At 40.1% G+C, this 21485-nt stretch overlaps 1 protein-coding gene across 4 annotated transcripts in view; it reads right to left on the bottom strand.

Annotated features, from left to right (window-relative positions):
* The window catches only part of LOC131038394 (protein PIGMENT DEFECTIVE 338, chloroplastic), a 77789-nt gene extending 70398 nt beyond the window's left edge, over window positions 1-7391 (bottom strand). For 3 of the 4 annotated variants that reach the window (XR_009104412.2, XR_009104413.2, XM_057970819.2), the window contains exon 1: window positions 6552-7391. Coding sequence is in view for 1 of the 4 variants with exons in the window: in XM_057970819.2 (XP_057826802.2) it covers window positions 6552-7277 (726 nt within the window). In the remaining 3 variants the exon portion in view is untranslated. The remainder of the gene's footprint in view (window positions 1-6551) is intronic. The other variant, XR_009104414.2, reaches the window with a different exon arrangement.
* Window positions 7392-21485: the final 14094 nt, after the last annotated feature.

Here is a 21485-nt window from a genome sequence, read left to right as displayed (position 1 = left end):
CTTACTGATGGTAAGAACGCCTTGTGTAGTCAACTGGAAACATTGAAATTGATTAAGAGTTCAATTATCATTAGAAGTATTGATATGTATCTCCCTGATAGTATCTATCTCCTTGGTGATTTGAAAATCGTTGAATCCCCTTAGAAGATCGCACCAATTCCAGTGAAGTTGTAATCCTTTGGCGATACTGAAGTTGGTAGAATCTTATCAAGACCAGTCTTCATTAAGTCATTCTTAGGATTAGTTTAAGTATCTCTTCCTCGAAACCCTTATCTTTTGATCTTTTTTGAAAATCTGTTAGTATTAGGGAAATCCTGTTTCCTCATTTGGAAAGATAGTAGCACGGACAAGCTTTCTTTGAAAGTACGTAAGGCCCCTTGAAGAAACAGCAAACACAACGACCACTGGTGCTTATCCGCGAGTAGAGATCCTACAAAGCAAAACCTTGAAGTCCTTCCGATTGATCCTTTTTTGCGATATCTTCAGCATTCGGAGACTTTACTCAAGAGAGGATAAGATACCTCTGGGTATTTTATTCTGTGTTTGGTCGTGTACAAAATACACATCAACAGAATTGGCGCTAGAAGGAGGGCTGATCATTGTTAAGCCGCGATCAGTGGAACTTATCAGGTCATATTTAGAGAAGATATCCGTAGCTTTTTACCCTCTTCACGCTCAACAAAATTAAAGAAGAAGAAAGGTGAGCGAATGCGAACTCTTGAATCCAAGGAAGATCAGTGGAAAGTCATCTTCAACACTCGACATAGGTGGTACAGAGAAAGGAGGTGATCGCTGGATCGTCAATTGGACTTGCGAAAACAAGGAAGCAAGCTGGAACCAATTGAACGTTCAAGTTGAATCTGAGATATTCAAGATCTCCCTTATTCCAACAAAATCACATCATACCACAAAGAGCTTATCCACGAGTAGAGAACCTACATACAAGAACCTTGGAGTTGCCTCGACTGATCCTTCGGCGAGATCTTCAGCAGTCGGGAAACTTTATTCAAGAGAGGATAAGGTACCTTTAGGTATTTTATTTTGTGTTCGCATGTGCATGAAAAACACATCAACAGAATTGGCGCTAGAAGGAGGGCATGATCGTGATGAATGCCTAACAGCTAGACTTCAGATTCTATCAATTCATGTTTACAGGAGTAATCTTAAAGACTTTTTTTCACCCTCCTCCCGCGCTCAACAGAATTGGCGCTAGAAGGAGGGCTGAGCATTAGCATGTCGTGAGTAGATGAAATCGAAATCCTAATTCGCAAGGAGTTATCCAAGACTTTTGTCCCTCCTCCCACGCTCAACAAAATTGGCGCTAGAAGGAGGGTTGATCATTGTTAAGCCGCGATCAATGGAACTTATCAGGTCATATTTAGAGAAGATATCCGTAGCTTTTTACCCTCTTCACGCTCAACAAAATTAAAGGAGAAGAAAGGTGAGCTAATGCGAACTCTTGAATCCAAGGAAGATCAATGGAAAGTCATCTTCAACACTCAACATAGGTGGTACAGAGAAAGGAGGTGATCGTTGGATCGTCAATTGGACTTGCAAAAACAGAGAAAGGAGGTGCTCGTTGGATCGTCAGTTGGACTTGCAAAAACAAGGAAGCAAGCTGGAACCAGTTGAACGTTCAAGTTGAATCTGAGATATTCAAGATCTCCCTTATTCCAGCAAAATCACATCATACCACAAAGAGCTTATCCATGAGTAGAGAACCTACATACAAGAACCTTGGGGTTGCCTCAACTGATCCTTCGGCGAGATCTTCAGCAGTCGGGAAACTTTATTCAAGAGAGGATAAGGTAATTTTGTGTTCGCATGTGCATGAAAAACACATCAACAGGAAGTAAAATATTTAAAGAACCCAACGGTTGTCAAGAGGAACACAATCGTCAACCAACCGACACATAACTACCGAGAGTGACAACCCATTTAATATAATTAATTAATACATTGGCAGATAACAAATAAAACCATAGGCATTTTATGTCATCTACAACAACCTCCTCTACCACATCACCATCCTCCACAAAAAATCTCCTTGAGCTGCTCTGCAATGGAGCCTTGATCACGATCACAACCATACTGGTGGATATTGATGAATTTTGCCGAGCCCCTAAAACCTACCATAATCTATCCACTGTGATGCATATGTTTATTGGGCTTTGTTTTATAGCCTCACCACTCTCAAGTGTGTATTTCCACAGGGATTACCAAATCCAATCTGCAAGGAACGAATCCAGTTTGCAAGAAGAAATCCACACATGCTGGACGAACATAGATCCTCCACCACCCATTTGTCTAGATCAGTTAAACACGCTGGACAGGAACATCCCGTGAGTTTGTATCGGCAGCGACCAAGCACAGTCCATCCCAACTCTACCAAATTAGAAATGAACTCCACAACTTCTTGATCAATGGCACGATTGGAGAGAAGATCGGCATCCCTACTCGCTTCCCGATACACATGCCTAATAACCGCTCTAATAACATTGAGAGAATCAGCCTCAATATCAATCGATCAAAGGTTCTTTTTTGCAAATAGTCTTAGACCGCCAAGCAGGGCCACATACTCAGCATCATTGTTAGTGCCATCTGGAAGTTTAACTGAACCTCCCCACACCAAAACTCTTCTCTCATCTCTGATAACAAACCCAGCACTTGACGAACCAAGATTCCCTCTAGATGCTCCATCAAAATTGAGTTTGAGACAGCCTGTTGGCGGAAGAATCCATCGAGCTTCATCCCGAGCTTTGTTGTTTCCAATAGTTTCCCTAGGTGGGATAAGATGTGGCCATTTTGCTGCCATTTGAAGATCCTGCCAAGTGAAATGGACATGCTTTCTCTCAGCCACCTTTGTATTCAAATGCTCACAAATGCCAACCTCAATGCTGCTTAGAACAGTGTATAGTGAAGATTCCTTACTATTGAAAATACATGCATTCCTCTCTCTCCATAAATGCCAAACAATTAAAGCAGGGATAGCATACCATAGTCCCCCCCAAAAATCAGGATTTATTCACAATGGGCCAACTTTCAAACAATCCACTAATCGTACCAGGCAAAGCTCGTCTTCAATTCATCATATTCAAAAAGAAAGACCAACATTCATAAGCAAATGGACAATTTACAAATAAATGATTTGTGGTTTCTTCATGCTCTTTACACATAGGGCAACGAAAGGGACCTATGAATCCCAATCTCGTCAATTTCTCCCCTATAAGAGACTCGTACTATACAGCCAGCCAAGTAAAGGCTCCAGCTTTGGGCAAAATTGGAGCACTCCAACACAAGTGTTGCCACTTACACTGTTCTCAGACCAAAGTCTCCAACTTATAACCAAGTTTAACTGCATATCTCCCCATTTTTGGCGAGCACCAAATGATCTTATCTTCATCCTTCCCAATCACAATGTGTCTTTTGTCAAGTTCTTCCATCACAATTTTTCTGGACTCTGCATCAATCCTGCGTATATAGATATATATCAGGGCTTGTTCAGAATCGCATGATTATAGTATTTTCTCTGCTTCAGCTGACTGGGGTTGTGAATATCATTCTGAGCATAACATCTCTATCCGCCTAAGCTATTAAATTGAACTGACTCAAGTTGCGGGCTATCTATTCATCGCTGGGCACATATATTATCTCTGAACCTACGCATAAGAGTTGGAGCAATTAGATTGTGGCAGTGAATATATCTTGGCAACAACTTCTCTGGAGATGTGCAGCATTTTAATATTTGATGAGAGACACACTTTAATTGGCTGATGCTATTGAGAAGATTGGCAATCATATTAAGGTCGTGGAGTATATCAAATTAGTAGTGCACAGGAAAGCTTGAATTACATATTACCTTCTAAGAGAACAAAACCAGGCAAAACTTGTACTCATTGCAGCAACCCTCATCTAAGATGAGAATCTCTACTAAGGGCACAAGCATCCTCTCTAGCCATGGTGGTTCAAGCTAAAGGAGTATCCGATTGGGCTTGGACTTCAAACAAGAGTATTTTCTGATATCGTTGTCTCTGTAAAAATAATGTCTTTCTAGCTTGACGACTTCCAACGCCAAGGATATATCGTTGTAAACCTACAGCAGTGAATGCACTCCAATAACTGGTAACATCTGTGAGGTTAGAAAATACTGTTATTGTATTCTGGTTGAGTTTGTCTAAATGGTTCTGAAAATGCTTCTACATTTTGGTCAAATAGATATGTCTACTCATGGATTTACTATCTTACTCTGTTGAGACTGAAAACCTTAACTGAGAACCAAAACAACAGTGTTTATTTTACCAGAAATTAGCGCATTTGAAGGAAAGTGGTAATTTTCAGGATTGGGAATCTTTCGTGTGGTAAGAGAGGATGCATGACTAGATTAAAAAATCCCCCTAAATTATTATAAACTACCATGGAGACATTCATTTATATGCATTGTGTTCATTGAATAATCTTCCTATGATTTACAATGTATATCTTGTCCCCTTAAAACCAAACTTGCATTAATTGATGCCCTAGAACAACTTGAGACACTATACAACTAGTAAATTGGCTCAATGACCAACCCTTGTTATATAACTTGTATTTATAGCATTACAACTTCACAAGTTGGGCAAATAAATTGAGTGTCAAAGGAGCTTGTAGGCTACCCATGTCCACTTGCATCATCTTCACATGGCCATGTACTTGAAACCACATCCTTAAGGGCTCCAAACATGCTAAGAGGCAATCAAAAATCTTCCTTTGTCAAATCCAATCCACTCAAAGCATTTAATGGCATTATAGGTTGTGCAAGGTCGTACATGAAACTTGGCATTCAAACTACAAGGTCCCGCTGAAACACATGCCAAAGAGAGAAAATATGGAAGAAACATTCCACAAGATTGACAACGAGGATCCAAGGATAGGAAAGCCGAGAGGGATGCAAGAATGCTAGAGTGGACCAACAAGTCAAGAGTTGGGGTGCAAGGATTTCAAGGGCAAAGATCCACGGACCTAAGGTATTAGAATAGAGGAACAACAAGATTTGGGGTTTCAAGGGGTAAAGGCAAACAACGCTGCAAAGGTATGATGGTAGGGAAAACCTCAAAGATCCAAGGAAGAAATTCAGGAAGGAGGTCAAGATCCCAAGAAAATGGGATATCGAGGGACAAGGTTGTGAGGAGAAAAAGTCAAAAAACCTATGCATTGCTTCATAAGGGCAAGTGACGATTGGAGCTATGGCCTACCAGATATCAACTAGCAGGGAACAAGGATCAGAGCTACTAGGTACTTGATGCAATTTGGGGAGAAGGTAGAAAGAAAAGTCCACAAGCTTGGTGAAAGTGATCAAGGATTGGTGGAAAAGAATATCGATGTTGAAGGAAGAGGAAGCGATGATTAGAATGTGGAGATCTCCAATACCACAACACAAGAGGGAAAAAGGAATGGAGTACTTGTCATGATTCAAGGTTCGAGGATACGTGATACTATGTACACCAAGGATGAAGGCAAGAAAAATCCCCATCCCCAAAGCCTAGAACATCGCATGGAACAAAATTCAAGGATTAGGGATCAAGATGACATTGTACCAAAAATGAAAGAACAAAGCATACATAAGCCCAAAGGCCCAAGAAAAAATGAAACATCGAGGCGCCAACCATCGAACTCAAAGGATAATGTTTATGTGATATGAGATTGACAAATTCCCAAAGACCTAGGCAATTCAACGAGTAATTGCAGGATTTGCAAACTATGCTTGAAAAAAACCTAATCTCCAAGGCAACAAACTAGTCTTGGTTCAACTCACCAAAGGAGTCATCATCTATTGTGGCATAAAAAATAAACAAAACCAAGTAATTTTACATCCCCAGCAACAATGCCATTTTGTTGGATCACAAAGTTGCAATTTCACAATCCTCAAGGGCCAAGCAATTCTCTTCAAGAGGATGGGACATGGCCTCTTCAGTGGATTGTGGATGAATAAAAGCCAATTTCTAAGAGTGGGTATTCTCTCCTTCACTTTGGGTTTAGCTTAACTTAGGAGGGTATTCCTAGAGGTATCCTTAACAAGACACCTATCAAATGAATGATGAATATGACTAAATTAGTAGCAGCTTATGCCATGACTAAATTAGCAACAGCTATACCCAGTTTATGCTTGACCCCGAGATTTCTCACTGGGCAAGAGACTAACTAGCTACTTGGAGGACCTCTCATTCAACTGATAACTACATCCTTGCATCTACACCTAAGAAGAATCTCCAAATAAAAGGAATGTGAAGGATAACAATTTTGTTAGAAGAAACCACAAATGTCATCGGTGTTCTCAAATACTAATGATAAATTTTAGAGAGCAAGATGTTCGTATAGTTTAGACCCGAGACCTGATATCTTACTAAGGTCTGTAATATACAAGTTAAATATATAACAAATCCTACAATTTTTAAACCAACAAGAAGAGCATTACATTGTCTAAAGACAAGTCCTAGAGCACTTAAGGCAGTATGCTGTTGAAAGTGCCTAACAAAAATAATTAAAGAAAGGGAATATCGAAGATAGAAAAGAACCTGCCTGAGTCGTTGCCATGCAATCTTTCTAGCAAAAAGCCTGGACGAAAGCAGAGTCTCGCCATTAAAAGAACGACCAAGAACTTCAGCATAGATTAGAGTTCCCTCTTCAATAACAGACTTTGTTGCCGCAATTTTGTTCGTCAGAATACCCATTCTACCATTCGCAAAACGGTCATAATAACCATTAACAGCAGACGAATAAGAAGATGATGATTCAGATGCTCCCTCTACATTTATGTTCGCGGGCAATTCACAGGATATTTGGGCGGTCTCAGATTGGTTAATAGGGAGTAACTCACCCAAATACATGGAAGCAAGGCTTTCGGAGCCTATATTGATCTTGAATTTATTATCATTGCAGGAAACCACAACCCCAACAACGAGGTCCCCCATTTTGGGATTATAATACTCCAAATCTTCCTTTTCTTCTTCTCGTTTTGGTTCATACTTAAAAGGGCTTCTGGGTCTTAAAATTGCTTTGGCTAGATTATATATATTTGATTTTCTCTCCAGGATTATTGCATTTCCCAGTTTAGTAGAGTATACAGAAGTATTTGCTTGGAGAAAATGGAAATTATTGATCGTGTTTCGGGGGGTTTCGTCTCTTTTGTTGAGAACTTTGGCCGAATTTTTTCCATGCAGTCTGCATTGTTGAGAATTTTGATGAGGAAGGAAGATAGTGCGTGAGGTTAAATGACTGCAATAAGAGATGTGAGCAGCCATTCTGACAGCGTAGGGTTTAACTCGAGGTTTTAGGAACGTATTGAAAAAAGCATAGAAGATGCAATCCAGGGAAAGTCCGTCTTCATATGCGTTTTCATGTAAACATCTTAGAATTTTACGCATATATTAAATATTTTGTAGGTATTTACATACTATATGTTTATATGTTTTTATATATATATATATATATATACAGTATGTAAACATCCTATAATTTTAATTTATATCTAGATTTATTGTTGTGGTATAGTATTATTCTATGTTCAATTTAATTTATTTATTTATATTAAATTTAGTATTAGATATTTATTTTTAATTTCTGGGTTTCATATTTATGCGAAAGGCATATTCTATATGAAGTTTTCAACTTACTTATTGAAATCAATTCTAGACGGATGCAAGACAATTGAATTGATCTCAATCCTATGTTTACATTAATATTGATTTTTAAAAGTGATAAAAATCTAAAAAACATATTTTAATATGATTAATTAGAAAAAAAAATGTGTACAAAAGAAAAATCTACTATTTTTTCGTTTTTAATAATAATATCTTTTAATGGTATCTTCTTTTATTTGAATATTCCATATTTTTTTAAGTTTGACAAGTGGAATAGGCAAAATTATTTTTTTTTAAAAAGAATTAGCTACTTTTTCTACTTTTTTAAGTGATTAATTTTTATTAAGTGAAAATCATACTTTATTTTTTATGTTTTTTAATGAAATTACAAATAATAATTCCAAAATATTAGAATTCATTTAATTTATATTTATTTGTCTTATTAAAATTTTAATTATTGTAGAATACTTATTTTTTGAATTAGAAATCTATCTTTTTTTTTTATAAGAATATATTTTAATTTAATCTTCTTTTATTAGGATATTCTATCTTTTTTTTAATTTAATTATTCTAATCATCATCTTTTTCTTTTAAGGTTTAATTTACATTAAGGTAAAATTTAATTTTAATTATTTTTGTCTTATGAAGTTACAAATAATAATTTCAAAAGATAATAGAATTAATTTAATTAATACATTTGTCTTATTAATTTTTAATTTATTGTAGAATAATTATCTTTAAACTTTTATTTTTATATCTCTCTCTTCTTATTCTCTCTCTAACTCAAACACACACTCTTTGTTTCTCCCTCCCTCTCTTTATCTCTATCTCTCTTCCTATCCCTCTTCATTTCTTTATATTTCCCTTTATCTATAGCTATTCCTCTCTTTATTTCCCCCCTATCTCTCCCTCCCTCATTCCATCTGTATACCACTATTTATCTTTTTATCACTACCTCTCTTTCCCTTTCTCTTCTTGTATATATCTATCTCTCGCTCTTCTTCCAATATATGTCTATCTCTTCCTCTATCTCCCCATATTTTGCTCCCTCTCCCTTCATATCTATTTGTCTATCTCTAGTTCTCTCTATATATCTATATATCAATCTTTGCATCTCTCATCATCTCTCCCTCTCTATGTCCCCTTATATCTCTATATCTCTATCACTTTATCTCACCATCTATATATCTCTTTATCGCTCCATATTCCTTTATCGCTCCATATTCCTCTATAGACCTCTTTATCCCCCTATATATCTTTTTCTCGAACTCTACATCTCTTTATCTCTCTATTTATTATATCTCTCTCTCCTTATTTTTTGAGCTTCCACATATATCTAATCCTATCTCATCTCTATCTGTTTCCCTCCATATCTCTTTCCTTTTCTCCATCTTCATATTCATCTCATCTTCATCTCTATCTGTATCTCTAAATTTATCTCTTTACCTCTCTCTCTTTCTCTCTTGCTTCCCCCCTCTGTCTCTCTCCCTCTCACCTGATTGCAAACATAACATGAGTCTGTTGGTTATGGAACCTGATTATCTTCCTAATTGAAAAGTTTTGTTTCAGTTATAATTGGAACCTTGTAAGAGGATGCAAAGTGGATTTGAAACCATCACTTCTCCATTGAGACCTCTGTTGCACAAGAAACATTATTTTCTAAATTTAGCCTACCAATTGATCTCATGTACTACACAAATTTGTGCAAAAAATTGACCAAAATTTGCCCTGATTGACCTTTCACACCTCTTCGGCATACCCATTGCACACTAAAGTGCGATTGCTAGTTTATCATTGTATATGGTGAAAATGGATAACAATAATAACGATATTGAAAGGCTAAATGAATTCAACCACAAAACCCTAGCCTAACAACAACAAAGATCCACCATAACATGTGAAGATTACCTAAGACAATGCAAATCAAATGAAATCACAAAGATTTTACCATCACATGTCCAATAGGGTTTGGATCTCCATTCTTCCTATCTCCATTGATCTTGCTTGATATATTTGCTCTCAGATTTTATGTGCACAAGAGCTCAACAAAGAACGGAATGTGGTTGCAAGTAGGATTGTAGTGTAGTCAATTGCATAAATTGATTCATTAGAATGTATCATTAGGATGAATCATTAGGGTTTGATAATGAAGGAAGCATCTCCTTATATAGAAGACACTATATGAAATGGAGGGATAAGATTGAGAGGTGTAAAAGGAGGTCGGCTATGATTAGAGGGTAGGTAAAAGAAATAATGAAATAATGAAAGGGGTAGGTAGTGTATGAATTAAGAGATGAATGACACGTGTCATGGGTAGAAAAGGCTAATGAATTAATTAAATAGATAAAGATTTATTTAATTAATAGAAGAAGTGGGATAAATTAAATAAATAAGATATTTATTTAATTTAGGAAAAGGATAATTTAAATAAATAAATGTATTTATTTAAATGAGAAATAAGGCTAGAAGAGGATAAATGAATTAATTAAATAAATAAAGATTTATTTAATTAATAGAAGAATTAAGCTTAGATAATTAAATAAATAAAATATTTATTTAATTAGACATGACAATTTTAGGTGTCTACATTTTGCCCCTCTTTGAGACAATGCGGCTTGTCGCATTGTTTCAAAGAAAATAAGATGAACTGATACAGAGTTGCCCCAGGATGGGAATGATATGCCCCCTCGAGAGATTGGATGAAAATGTCTGAAAAGATTGCAGACAATCTCTCGATAAGAAAGAGAGGCTAGAATGGACTGACCGGATAAAGTGACAGAGTCACGGGATAATGAAGACTGACTCAGGAAACGAGGGCTAGGGGTAGGGTAGGCTATAAGATAGACCACGGGGAAAAAATACATCCTCATTGTCATCTACACATCCACGAGAGCAAATTGCAGAGCGAAGATAGAGCAGCAGCAGTTAGTAGCGATGGCCTTCATTCACAAATTCGACCGCGTTCGCCGATTTCAGAGGCCAGCAGAGGCAGGAGAGCCGGTAAGTACCACCAAACCTCCTCGTACTTTGACGCATTTAATTTTGTCGTTAATGCATGCTAGATAGGGTAATAAATGCAATTAGACTAGGGTCCAAAAAATGTCCAAAAACATCCAGGTGCGTCTGCGTTGGTGCCAGGCGTGTCTGTGCTCGCGAGGTGCGTCTGTCTTTGTGCCAGGCGCGTCTGCGTTTGAACCCGCGTCTATGTCAAATGCGGCCGCGTTTATGATGGTCAGTCGTGTTTGTGCCAAGAAGGCATGTCTGTGTCGCCCAGCGCATCTATGCAGAGCATAGGCACGTCTATGTTTTTCAGGCGCGTTTGTGTTTGTCAGGCGCGTCTGTACAGTCTTTAAGCGCGTTTATGTCAAGAAAGCGCGTTTGTGTTAAGTTTTGATCTTCTAGGTCAAATCGGCAGTTCTATGATGAACATACGTTGTCGATTGGATAAGCTATTGAGAGGATACACTCAAGCAGGTCCTCTAGGGAAGACTAGGATAGATCAAGGCACTTTGTGATGAATAGTGAGTACCAAGATATAGTACTTTGTGATGAACAGGGAGTACCACTAGGATAGAAGCAACACTTTGTGATGAACAGTGAGTGTCACTAGGATAGATAGCAACACTTTGTGATGAACAATGAGTGTCACTAGGATAGAATGCCATATGCATTTAGATAAAAAGTAGCATTTTGTGATAAACAGGGAATGCCACTATGACTGACATGAGTGATTTGCTTGACTACAGGAGTATTTGCCGATGCTGGAGTCACCGGAGAGATTCTCGTCTACTCAGAGGTTGCGACCTGAGCTGACCTTCGAGGACCGAGCGACTATTGAGGAGATGGGATTGAGACATGTTCTATATGTGCCTGAGTTTCGGGCAAACATGGGGTTGTTGACTGCGCTGGCGGAGAGATGGCACTCCGAGACCTGTACATTTCATTTGTCGATGGGTGAGATGATAGTCACCCTTGAGGATGTATATAGGATACTGAGGATACCGATCAATGGGGAGCTGATCCCATACGATCGAGATGGAGACAGGGAGGCCCTGAGACGAGTATTCCAGGACCCAGGACTGGAGATGAGGGCAGGACATGTGGCGTGGGACACCATGACAGCCATAGGGCTAGCGCTGCCAGCAGTGGTAGGAGGAGCGATCAGTGGGTTCCTGTGTCCAGATAGGGCGACACGGGGGTTGGCTGTGGGCTGGGGAGGAGCACTGGAGACATTGGTGACACAGCACACCAGATATGCTTGGGGACCGTGTGTCCTGGCACACCTCTACTATGAGCTGCATCAGTTTGTGTACCACGGATCAGTGGGATTGGGCTGCGGGGTGACATTGTTGCAGGTGCGGGCTTATGAGCATCTACCAGTGATGAGGCCGATACACTTCAGAGGCAGGGGTCATGGACGCAGCTTTGTGCACTTGTATGACATGATCACGTCACAGCCACGGATTGGCAGGTTGGAGCACTGGCGGCGGGTGATAGATGATATCGACATGGTCATATGGAGGCCATACCTGGGCTGCGAGCAGTGGGAGGATGATGCAGTTGAGCTTCCCTACACCTTCCGGAGCAGGTATTTGATTGGGCGGATGCCCTATGTGCTGGAGAGGCAGCTAGCGGACAGGGTGAGCCGACAGTTTGGCAGTATTCAGAGGATGCCACGGGGCTCAGGAATGTATGCACGGACAGTCAGAGATCAAGCACAGTTTGGGCCCTTGCTGTCATATGATCAGGCAATTACACAGCTGGTAGAGATGATGTCAGTACCTTGGGACATGTGGCCGAAGATTGAGGATGTCGGCATGGATGCTGAGTACATAGCATACTGGGCAGAGCATCCCTTCCCACGCTTGACAAATCCGGGAGAGCCATTGGATGGAGATGGGGGTGGGGATGATGATGATGGTGGAGGTGATGGGGGCAGAGGCCGACGGAGGAGGAGGGGAGAAGTTGGAGAGAGGAGGGTTGCACCTCGGAGGGAGGGTGGTGAGGAGAGATAGGCTCGGGTGATGAGGGGTCGCGGTGGATTGCCGCTACAGGTGCCAACAGCACAGGGTCCCAAACAGGTACAGGTACAGGGACAGATACAGGGATAGGTACCAGTACAGGTACAGGCACAGGGGCAGGCACCCGTACAAGGGGAGCCACAGGCAAAGGCGGAGGGGGCTGACGCAGAGGAGGATGAGCTGATAGAGCTGAGGGAGATCTGCCAGGGCCAGGCAGATGAGATCCAGGAGTTGGAGAGGGAGAGGGATCAGCTCATAGGGAGGCTCAGAGATACTGAGTGGGAGCGGGATTAGGTTATTCAGCGTTATACAGAGGCTAAGACAGCGCTGAGGGTGGGGAGACAGGCAGCGAAGGACACAGGGGCAGGATATGCTTATGTCCTGTGGGCAGGGGAGGAGATTGCCTACTGGTGAGATCTCTACTATGGTGCAGTGCCAGCAGATCAGCGGGCGAGGAGCTTCCATAGACCGTTGCGTACAGCTACAGCTACGGGAGGGAGCCGGAGGAGACAGGCATCGAGTGGTGGGGTTATGGGTCCTCCACCACCACCAAATAGAGGAGACAGGAGGGATGATCCTGGGGCGGGTCCTTCAGGGGCTCAGATTCCATCGAGGCTAGGCAGCTCTGAGGGAGGGAGTTCATCATAGCCGTAGAGGGCTCCCTATGTATCAGTATTGTACCGTTTTTGTATTGTAGACACCTGTGGGTGCTTTTGTAGCCATATGATTTTGACATCATTGTATCATGACACTTTATATATATATATATATATATATATATATATATATATATATATATATATGTATGTATGAGATGATTCATCTTTGCAGCAGCTATATGCATGCGTACCTATGTGATGAGATGTTCTTATGTGATGCTTATGATATGGATGCAAATATGTATATGATGTAATGCAGTATTTTTTTTGTTCTTTTATGTTTTATATGTGTATGCATGATGCAAATGTGAGTGTATGTAATGCAAACGAATATGATAATGCAAATGTAAATTGTGCTAACAGGTGTTGTGTGCAGGATGTGATGCAGTTGTGATATCTATATGTATGTATGAAATGCTTATATGTGGTAATGCAGGTGCAACTACATGAAATGCAAATGTTTTTGGTGTGTCATTATACTCAGTCATGTGATAGCAGGCTACGCGGACTCGAGAAGGATGATGGAAGTCAATCAAGAAAGTGTATGGAAGATAGAAGATATGAAAGTGAAAGAGCTTCTTTTGCGGTATCATCATTGAGCTTTATTATGGCAAGTAGGTTATGACAATCGAGGCATATGTTCAACCCAGAAAGTCATTGTACCTGTTTGCATGGAGATAAGACAGTTGCAAACAAGGAATGCCCCAGTTCATACTAGACTCACAGTGTCCTCATATCCTTGGACAAGTCATAGCATTACTAAGAGACAATCCACAGACAACAAATACAAATAGGTGACGATACCCCATCCTCGCCTTTCTAGTCAAAGACATCCTGGAGATAGAATCTCTAGTCAAAGACATCCCGGAAAAGCTAAAAGACATGTCACCAAAAAAAAGATGAAATCAAAAGAAAACCAAGACTCGACACCAACATCCACTATAGTCCTCAAATTTAGTGTCTCTTGTCACTTGTATAAGTCTTATTTGATTGTGGTCACAATGTTTACTTTCACAAAAAGGATAGATAGCACTGAACCATAATGTTGTCTGAGTCTGTCGAAAGATTTGATTTGTTGAAGCCCATTGTTGTTGTTGTGTCTCATCTGAAACTAACTGAATCCATGAAACTGATACTTTATTGCGGAGAAGATGAAACTTTATTGCGGATCTGTGATGCAAATGTTGCTTTATTGTGGATTGTGCACGGATAGATTGAAGAAAGCTAGAAGAAACTGTACTCCTCAGAGCGTGTGATGTTCTCAGTTCCACACCCATCACTAAACGTAGGATTTGTCTTAGCCATAGATAGGATCTGATTTATTATGGATGGAAAGGGAGTGAAAAGGGAGGTTTATTATGAATGGCTAACCAATCTTAGGGAGATCAATAACAAGCCATGATGGGAATGGGTAAGTTTATTATGGATGAATTGGTCGTGACTGTGTGCAAAGTGAAGTGATGAAAGAGAATCTTGAAGGAGGGAGGAGCAATGTCTCTACACATGGCGCTGGTGACCCAGTTTTCACCATGGTACTTGCCTAGGGCGCCACCGAAGTGGTTTTCACCGTTGGACGAAATTATTTCTCTTTACTTTTTTCAATTTTTCAAAAAAAAATTTGTGTCACAAGGCACCTGTTTGCCAGGTTTTCACCAAGTAACGATTTTTTTTGTTTTATAATTTTTTTTTGTATTTTTGAAATTTTTGATTTTTTTGTATTTTTTGAATTAGGATACTCTGAAGAGCTATGTGTAAAACCTGCGAAGGTGCATGTTGTTGATAGGATCCTCCAAAGGTTCACCTTCTATAGTTGAGAGCTGATATGCCCTAGATCCATATGCTACTGTAATGATGTAAGGACCAAGCCAGTTTGGTTCGAACTTGCCCTTCTTCTCTCTGTCTTGTTGATTTTGGGGGTTTTCTCTGAGAACCAAATCACCTACCTCAAATGTGTGAGGCTTGACCTTGTGATTGTAGCTGCGACTCATTCGTTGTTGGTAAGCTTTGAGATGATTAAAAGCAGTTTGTCTTCGTTCATCCAATAGTTCCAGCTCTTGTAAGCGAGAGACCCTATAGTCTTCGTCACTGATGATGTTTTGCAAAGAAACCCGTAAAGAGGGTAGCTCGACCTCAATAGGAAAGATGGCTTCAGTACCATAGACAAGTGAATAGGGTGTAGCTCCTGTAGGTGTGCGGACACTTGTGCGATAGGCCCAAAGTGCAGGATTAAGTTGGATATGCTAATTACGACCAGCATCGTCGACTGTCTTCTTAAGGATTTTAAGGATTGTTTTATTAGATGCCTCAGCTTGGCCATTACCTTGGGGGTAATATGGTGTGGAGAAACGATGGGAAATATGGAAGCGGTCACAGAGTTCACGAACATCTTGATTTTTGAAGGGATGCCCATTATCAGTGATAATGGAAACAGGAATACCATATCGGCAAATGATATAGTTGAGGATGAATGTAGCAATCTGTTTTCCAGTAACTTGTGTGAGAGGCACGACTTCAATCCATTTTGTAAAATACTCTGTGGCAGTGATAATGAATTTATGACCATTGGAAGAAGGAGGGTGAATCTTGCCTATGAGATCGAGTCCCCACTAACAAAAGGGCCAAGGAGACACAAGTGGTTGAAGTTCTTGTGCTGGCGCATGTATGAGGTCTCCATGAATTTTACATTGCTTACATTTCTTGACAAACTGATATGAGTCTTTCTCCATATTGGGCCAATAATATCCAGTCCTGATGAGTTTCTTGGCCAAGGTAGGACCACTAGCATGTGGACCACATATCCCTTCATGCACTTCCCGTAACGCAATCTGAGCTTCGTCGCTTTCTAAACATCTAAGAAGAGTGCCATCTAGACCTCGCTGGTATAGGATATCAACTAAAATGACATATCAAGAGGATTGGTGAATGAAAGTGCGACGTTGGTTATTTGATAGATCAGGAGGTAAAGTATTGTCACGTAGGTATGTGAAAATGGAACCATATATATGGGATTCGAGACCGACAACACATAGTGTCTCAGTAGGCATGATCTCATATGAAGGAACCAAAAGGTTATCCACCAAGAACTCATAGCGGGTCTCGTTTGGAGGTAAATCAATCAGGGAAGCAATTGTAGCCATGGCATCTGCCGTACGATTCTGCTCTCTTGGTATCTACTCAAAGTCTATCTTTGTGAAGTGTTGTTTCAGATCATCCACCATTTGTTTATAAGGCATTAATTTTTCATCTTTTGTTTGGTAATCATCAGTTTCTTGACGGATGACAAGTTGGGAGTCCCCAAAAATGTGAAGTTCCTGGATCTTCCATTGAACTGCAATTCGTAATCCTGTTGTTAATGCCTCATATTCCGCTATATTGTTAGTGCAAGGAAATGATAAGCGGTATGATTTTGGTATAGAATCTCCTTGAGGAGTTATAAAGAGGATGCCAGCTCCTGCCCCATGCTGTGTGTATGAGCCGTCGAAGTACAGTTGCCATGGCTTTGCATGTGACGTTGTCAAAATGGATTCATCTGGAAATTCTGAACTTAGAGGAACATCATCTATCATGGGAGCATCTGCTAATTGATCTACGATGGCTTGTCCTTTTATTGCTTTTCTGTCCACATACTTGATGTCGAATTCACTTAGGATCATTACCCATTTGGCCAGTCGCCCAGTAAGTGTTGCCTTATTAAGAAGGTATTTCAATGGGTCTATCCTTGCAACTAACTTAGTCTTATGAGTGAGCATGTAATGTCGTAATTTTTGTGAAGCAAAGACCACGGCGAGACATGCACGCTCAATTGGTGTGTAGTTTAGCTCATATCCCACCAATGTGCGACTGATATAGTACACTGCTTTTTCCTTGCCCTCAGCAATTTGTTGTGCTAAGAGTGCCCCCAGTGCTGTTGGAGTAGCTGATATGTATAGTAACAGTGGTTGATCTGGAACTGGTGGCATCAAGACTGGCGGATTTAGAGGATAATCTTTGAGCGTCTGGAAAGCCTGTTGATAGTTATCATCCCAGTTGAATTTGATGTTTTTATGTAGCGGGTGCTGAAAAGGATTACACTTATCTGCCAGTTGTGCTATGAATCTTCGGATGGACTGGAGTCTACCTTGTAAGGATCGAAGTTGACTGATATTTCTTGGTGGTTGCATTTCCAAGATGGCCTTGACTTTTGCTGGATCAGCTTCAATTCCCCTTTTGGATACAATGAATCCTAGGAGCTTCCCAGAGGTTACTCCAAAGACACATTTCTTGGGGTTTAATCTTACTTTGTATTTTTCCAACCGATCAAAGACGACTGAAAGTATGTCCAAATGTGTATTTTTGTCTATTGATTTGCCCAAGAGGTCGTCAACATAATCTTCCACGGTTACATGCATGAGATCATGAAAGATAGTAGTCATGGCTCTTTGATATGTCGCACCTGCATTCTTTAGCCCGAAAGGCATGACATTCTAGCAGAAAGTTCCCCACGGACAAGTAAATGATGTTTTGTGTTGATCCTCGGGTGCGATCCTTATTTGATTATAACCAGAGAATCTATCCATCAATGATAACATTTCATGACCTGCTGTGAGATCAACAATCAAGTCAATATTTGGTAATGGGAAGTCATCCTTTAGACAAGCTTTGTTGATGTCTCTGAAATCTATGCAAATTCTGATGCTATGATCTGGTTTACTAACAGGTACCAAGTTGGAGATCCATTCGGGATAATCGATTGGGCGTATGAATCCGACATCCAATAACTTCTCAAGTTCTGCTTTGACTAGTAATGCCACTTGGGGATGCATTTTTCTTAATTTCTGTTTTATTGGTTTTGCCCCCGGTTTGACTGTCAAATGATGCATTACCAAATCCGGATCTAATCCAGGCATATCAGCGTATGACCAGGCAAAGTTGATTTGTCGCTCTTTGAAGAAACTTATGAATTTTGACCTTTCGGACTCTGTCAATGATTGAGCTAGGAATATGTTGTGTGGAACCTCTTCTGTACCAATATTTGTTTTGATAGTCTCCTCTACCAACATGGATGACTTTTCCTCATATGATGCTGGGAGAATGTCGAGCCTTCCATCTTCGGGTGCCTCAGAGAGGTTTTCGCCCTCATATACGTCCTTTCTTTTCACTTTTTTGGGGTCAGACAGCGCCACAGTGTGGTTTTCGCCATAAGACCCTTGATTTGTTCTTATTTTCACATTTTTGCAACTGGAAGGTCCGACACCCTCACCAAAATATGCCATGCTATTGAGTTCTCTAGTGTATCCCGCTTTATGGTCTCCAAGGGGAAGATCATCCCATATCCCCAGGTAGTCAATAAAAGCTTCATCATTTTCGAATGTGTCAAACTGTGCAGGTCCTTCATGATCCTAGTCAATGAGTTGGTGGTGAACAAGGGGAAGGCCATTAATGTCTTCGAAGTTAGCGGAGCTAAGAGTGAAGATGTAGTTATATTCAGGTATGTCAAGGTAATTATCGAGGTCATCGATGGCACTCTCCTCATCAGTCTCGATCGCGAGTGAATCTAAATTATCATCACTAGTAGCACATTTTGGGACAGGTGTTCTAATCCTATGTGATTTCAACCTAGAACCTTGAGACAAGGACTGTGTGGAATCCTCATGGGTTGTTTCTTGACCAACTCTAAACTTGTTATAAAATTTCTCTTCTTCTGTGGGTTCATTTGGCTTTCTGAATATCTTGGTGAGCTCGTAGTCATTGGAAGACTTGTCGGAACCCCATTCCCATTCGTTAGAATCTGTGGAATAGCGATCCTCTTGTTGTATTTTGGCAGCTTTGATTTGTAAGGCTTCTTCTGTCCTTTAGGTGTGGACCTTGGAAGTTAAGAAACCAAGTCCTTTCGAGCGTTCCTTCTTGAAAGTCAATTCAGGTTGTAAAGGTTCAATGATGCCTTCCTTTCATAACCCCAGAGGGCTTTTCCATCATACCCGAATTTTTGTAGAATTTTGAAGCCTGTGCCATATTTCTCACATGGTAGATTGATGTGGTCTTGTGTTTCCTCTTCATTGTCTCTGAAAAGCATTTGGTATAAATCTTCCTCTTCTAGTTCACCCCATCTTTGAAAGGTAGTAGGGTCCCATTTGAGCATCATGATGGAGATTTGTTTGTTAGGATGTGGTCTTCCATATTCTTTTGGGGAACTCATGACTTGTCGTAAGTACATGGTCTGATTTAAAGTATATTCCCCCATGCCTTTGTCCTGAAACTTGCCTTTAAGCTTACCTTGTTTTGATGTTGAAGGTTTTAATGACTCAGGATCAATGTATGCCGACGAAGGAACATCCTCACAATTACTGGGAATGATGGTCTCAGTCTTTGATTTTAGGTTATTGTAGTATATGAATGGATTAGGATCACCGTTAACTGTTACTTCCACACCATTATGAGGAAACTTAATGCATTGGTGATATGTGGATGGGACTGCCCTCATTTCATGAATCCAAAGGCGTCCTAACAATATGTTATAAGTGAGATTTAAATCCAGGACTTGACAAACCACATCCTTTGTAACTGGCCCAACTCTAAGAGGTAAGGTGACTGTACCCTTGGATGAACGCTCTTCATCATCATATGCCTTAATGGTGATTTGATTTGTAGAATTCACAGCTTTATCAGAATATCCCAATTGTGTAATAGTGCTTAATGTGCAAATGTTTAGACCTGCTCCTCCATCTATCAGGACTCTTTTTATTCGATGTTTGTGTATGAAGGCTTCAATGTGTAATGGTGCATTATGTGACTGACTTACAGAGGCGTCATCGGCTTCTGTGAATGTAAGGGAGTGTGGAATGGAAAGGTATCCCACCATGGCTTGAAACTGGTCCACGTTCAGATCAGTAGGAACAACGGTATCTCTCAAGATTTTGTCAAGAATGGCTTTATGTGCGGGAGATATGCGTAATAGCTCAAGGATGGAGATGAGCGCGGGTGTCTTCCCTAGTTGTTCTACAAGATCATACTCAGGTTTAGTTGATGAAGAAGTGGTGTTTTTAGTTGGAGCACCTTGCAAAGTGATTTTACCTTGGCGGGTTGTAACATGACATTCAGAGGTAGGTTCAGAAGAAGATCCAACACCTTTTAGGACAATCCTGGGTCTTCGAGTAGAATTCTTAGACGCTTTGTCCTTGATGATAATGGTAGAGACATAATTGTCCATCGAGATGTGATTGATGGTTGAATCATAGTTGTAAGATGCTCTGGTATAGTTGGTTTGATCCTCTGTGGCTTTATCTTTTCCCTTGTCATGTTTTGGGAATGGTTCCTTAAACATCTCATGTTCTTGATTAGACGAATGTCCCTCAATCTCAATGTCACCTCTATCAATGAGATATTGTATGATGTTCTTCAGTCGATGGCAATTTCCTATCTTATGACCCTTGCTCTTATGAAATTCACAATATTCATCATCATTCCACCAATTTGGTTTAACCTTTGGTTCATATGGAGGAAAATCTGGAATAGTGATTACCTTGTTTGCCACTAGCTTCTTGAAAACTGACTCAAGCGGTTCTCCCAATGGAGTGTACTTCCTTCGTGATCTGGAAGTTGTTTGAGTATTCACTTGATTGTTTGTAGAACTTGATCCAGAAAAAATGAATTTGGGTCGCACTGTATTGGCATCAACAACACCATCATTGACTATGTTCTTGTTTTTATTCCAAAATCTTGGCTTGTCTTTTTCTTTAAAGTCATCTTTGTTTTCCTTGAATATCTTAATGACTCCTTATTCAATTAGGACCTTTTCTGTCGCTAAGACTTTTTCAATGACATCATTGAAGGTGGACAAACAAGCTTTTCTTAGATCATAGCCAATGTCTTTGTTAACATTTTGTGTGAACATCTCTACCATTTGTTTTTGTGGAATTTCACAAGAGCATCTGCTGGCTAGATTTCTCCATCTTTGTAAGAATGATGCAAAAGATTCTCCCTCCTTTTGCTTGGTGTTGCACAAAGTAGTGATTGATATGTCTGTCTCTATGTTGTAGGAGAAATGTTGAATAAATGCCTCTGCTAAGTCACCCCATGACTTAATTCCAGGTGGAAGTTGGGAGAACCATTCCATAGCTTGATCACCTAAGCTCTGTGGGAATAATCTCATCAAATATGTCTCTTCTGCTGCTATCTCCATGCAAGCTGTGAAAAACTGTCTTATGTGTGCC

Source organism: Cryptomeria japonica, chromosome 2, assembly GCF_030272615.1.
Source record: "Cryptomeria japonica chromosome 2, Sugi_1.0, whole genome shotgun sequence".
NCBI lineage: Eukaryota > Viridiplantae > Streptophyta > Pinopsida > Cupressales > Cupressaceae > Cryptomeria > Cryptomeria japonica.
This window is presented reverse-complemented; position numbering and strand designations above follow the sequence as displayed.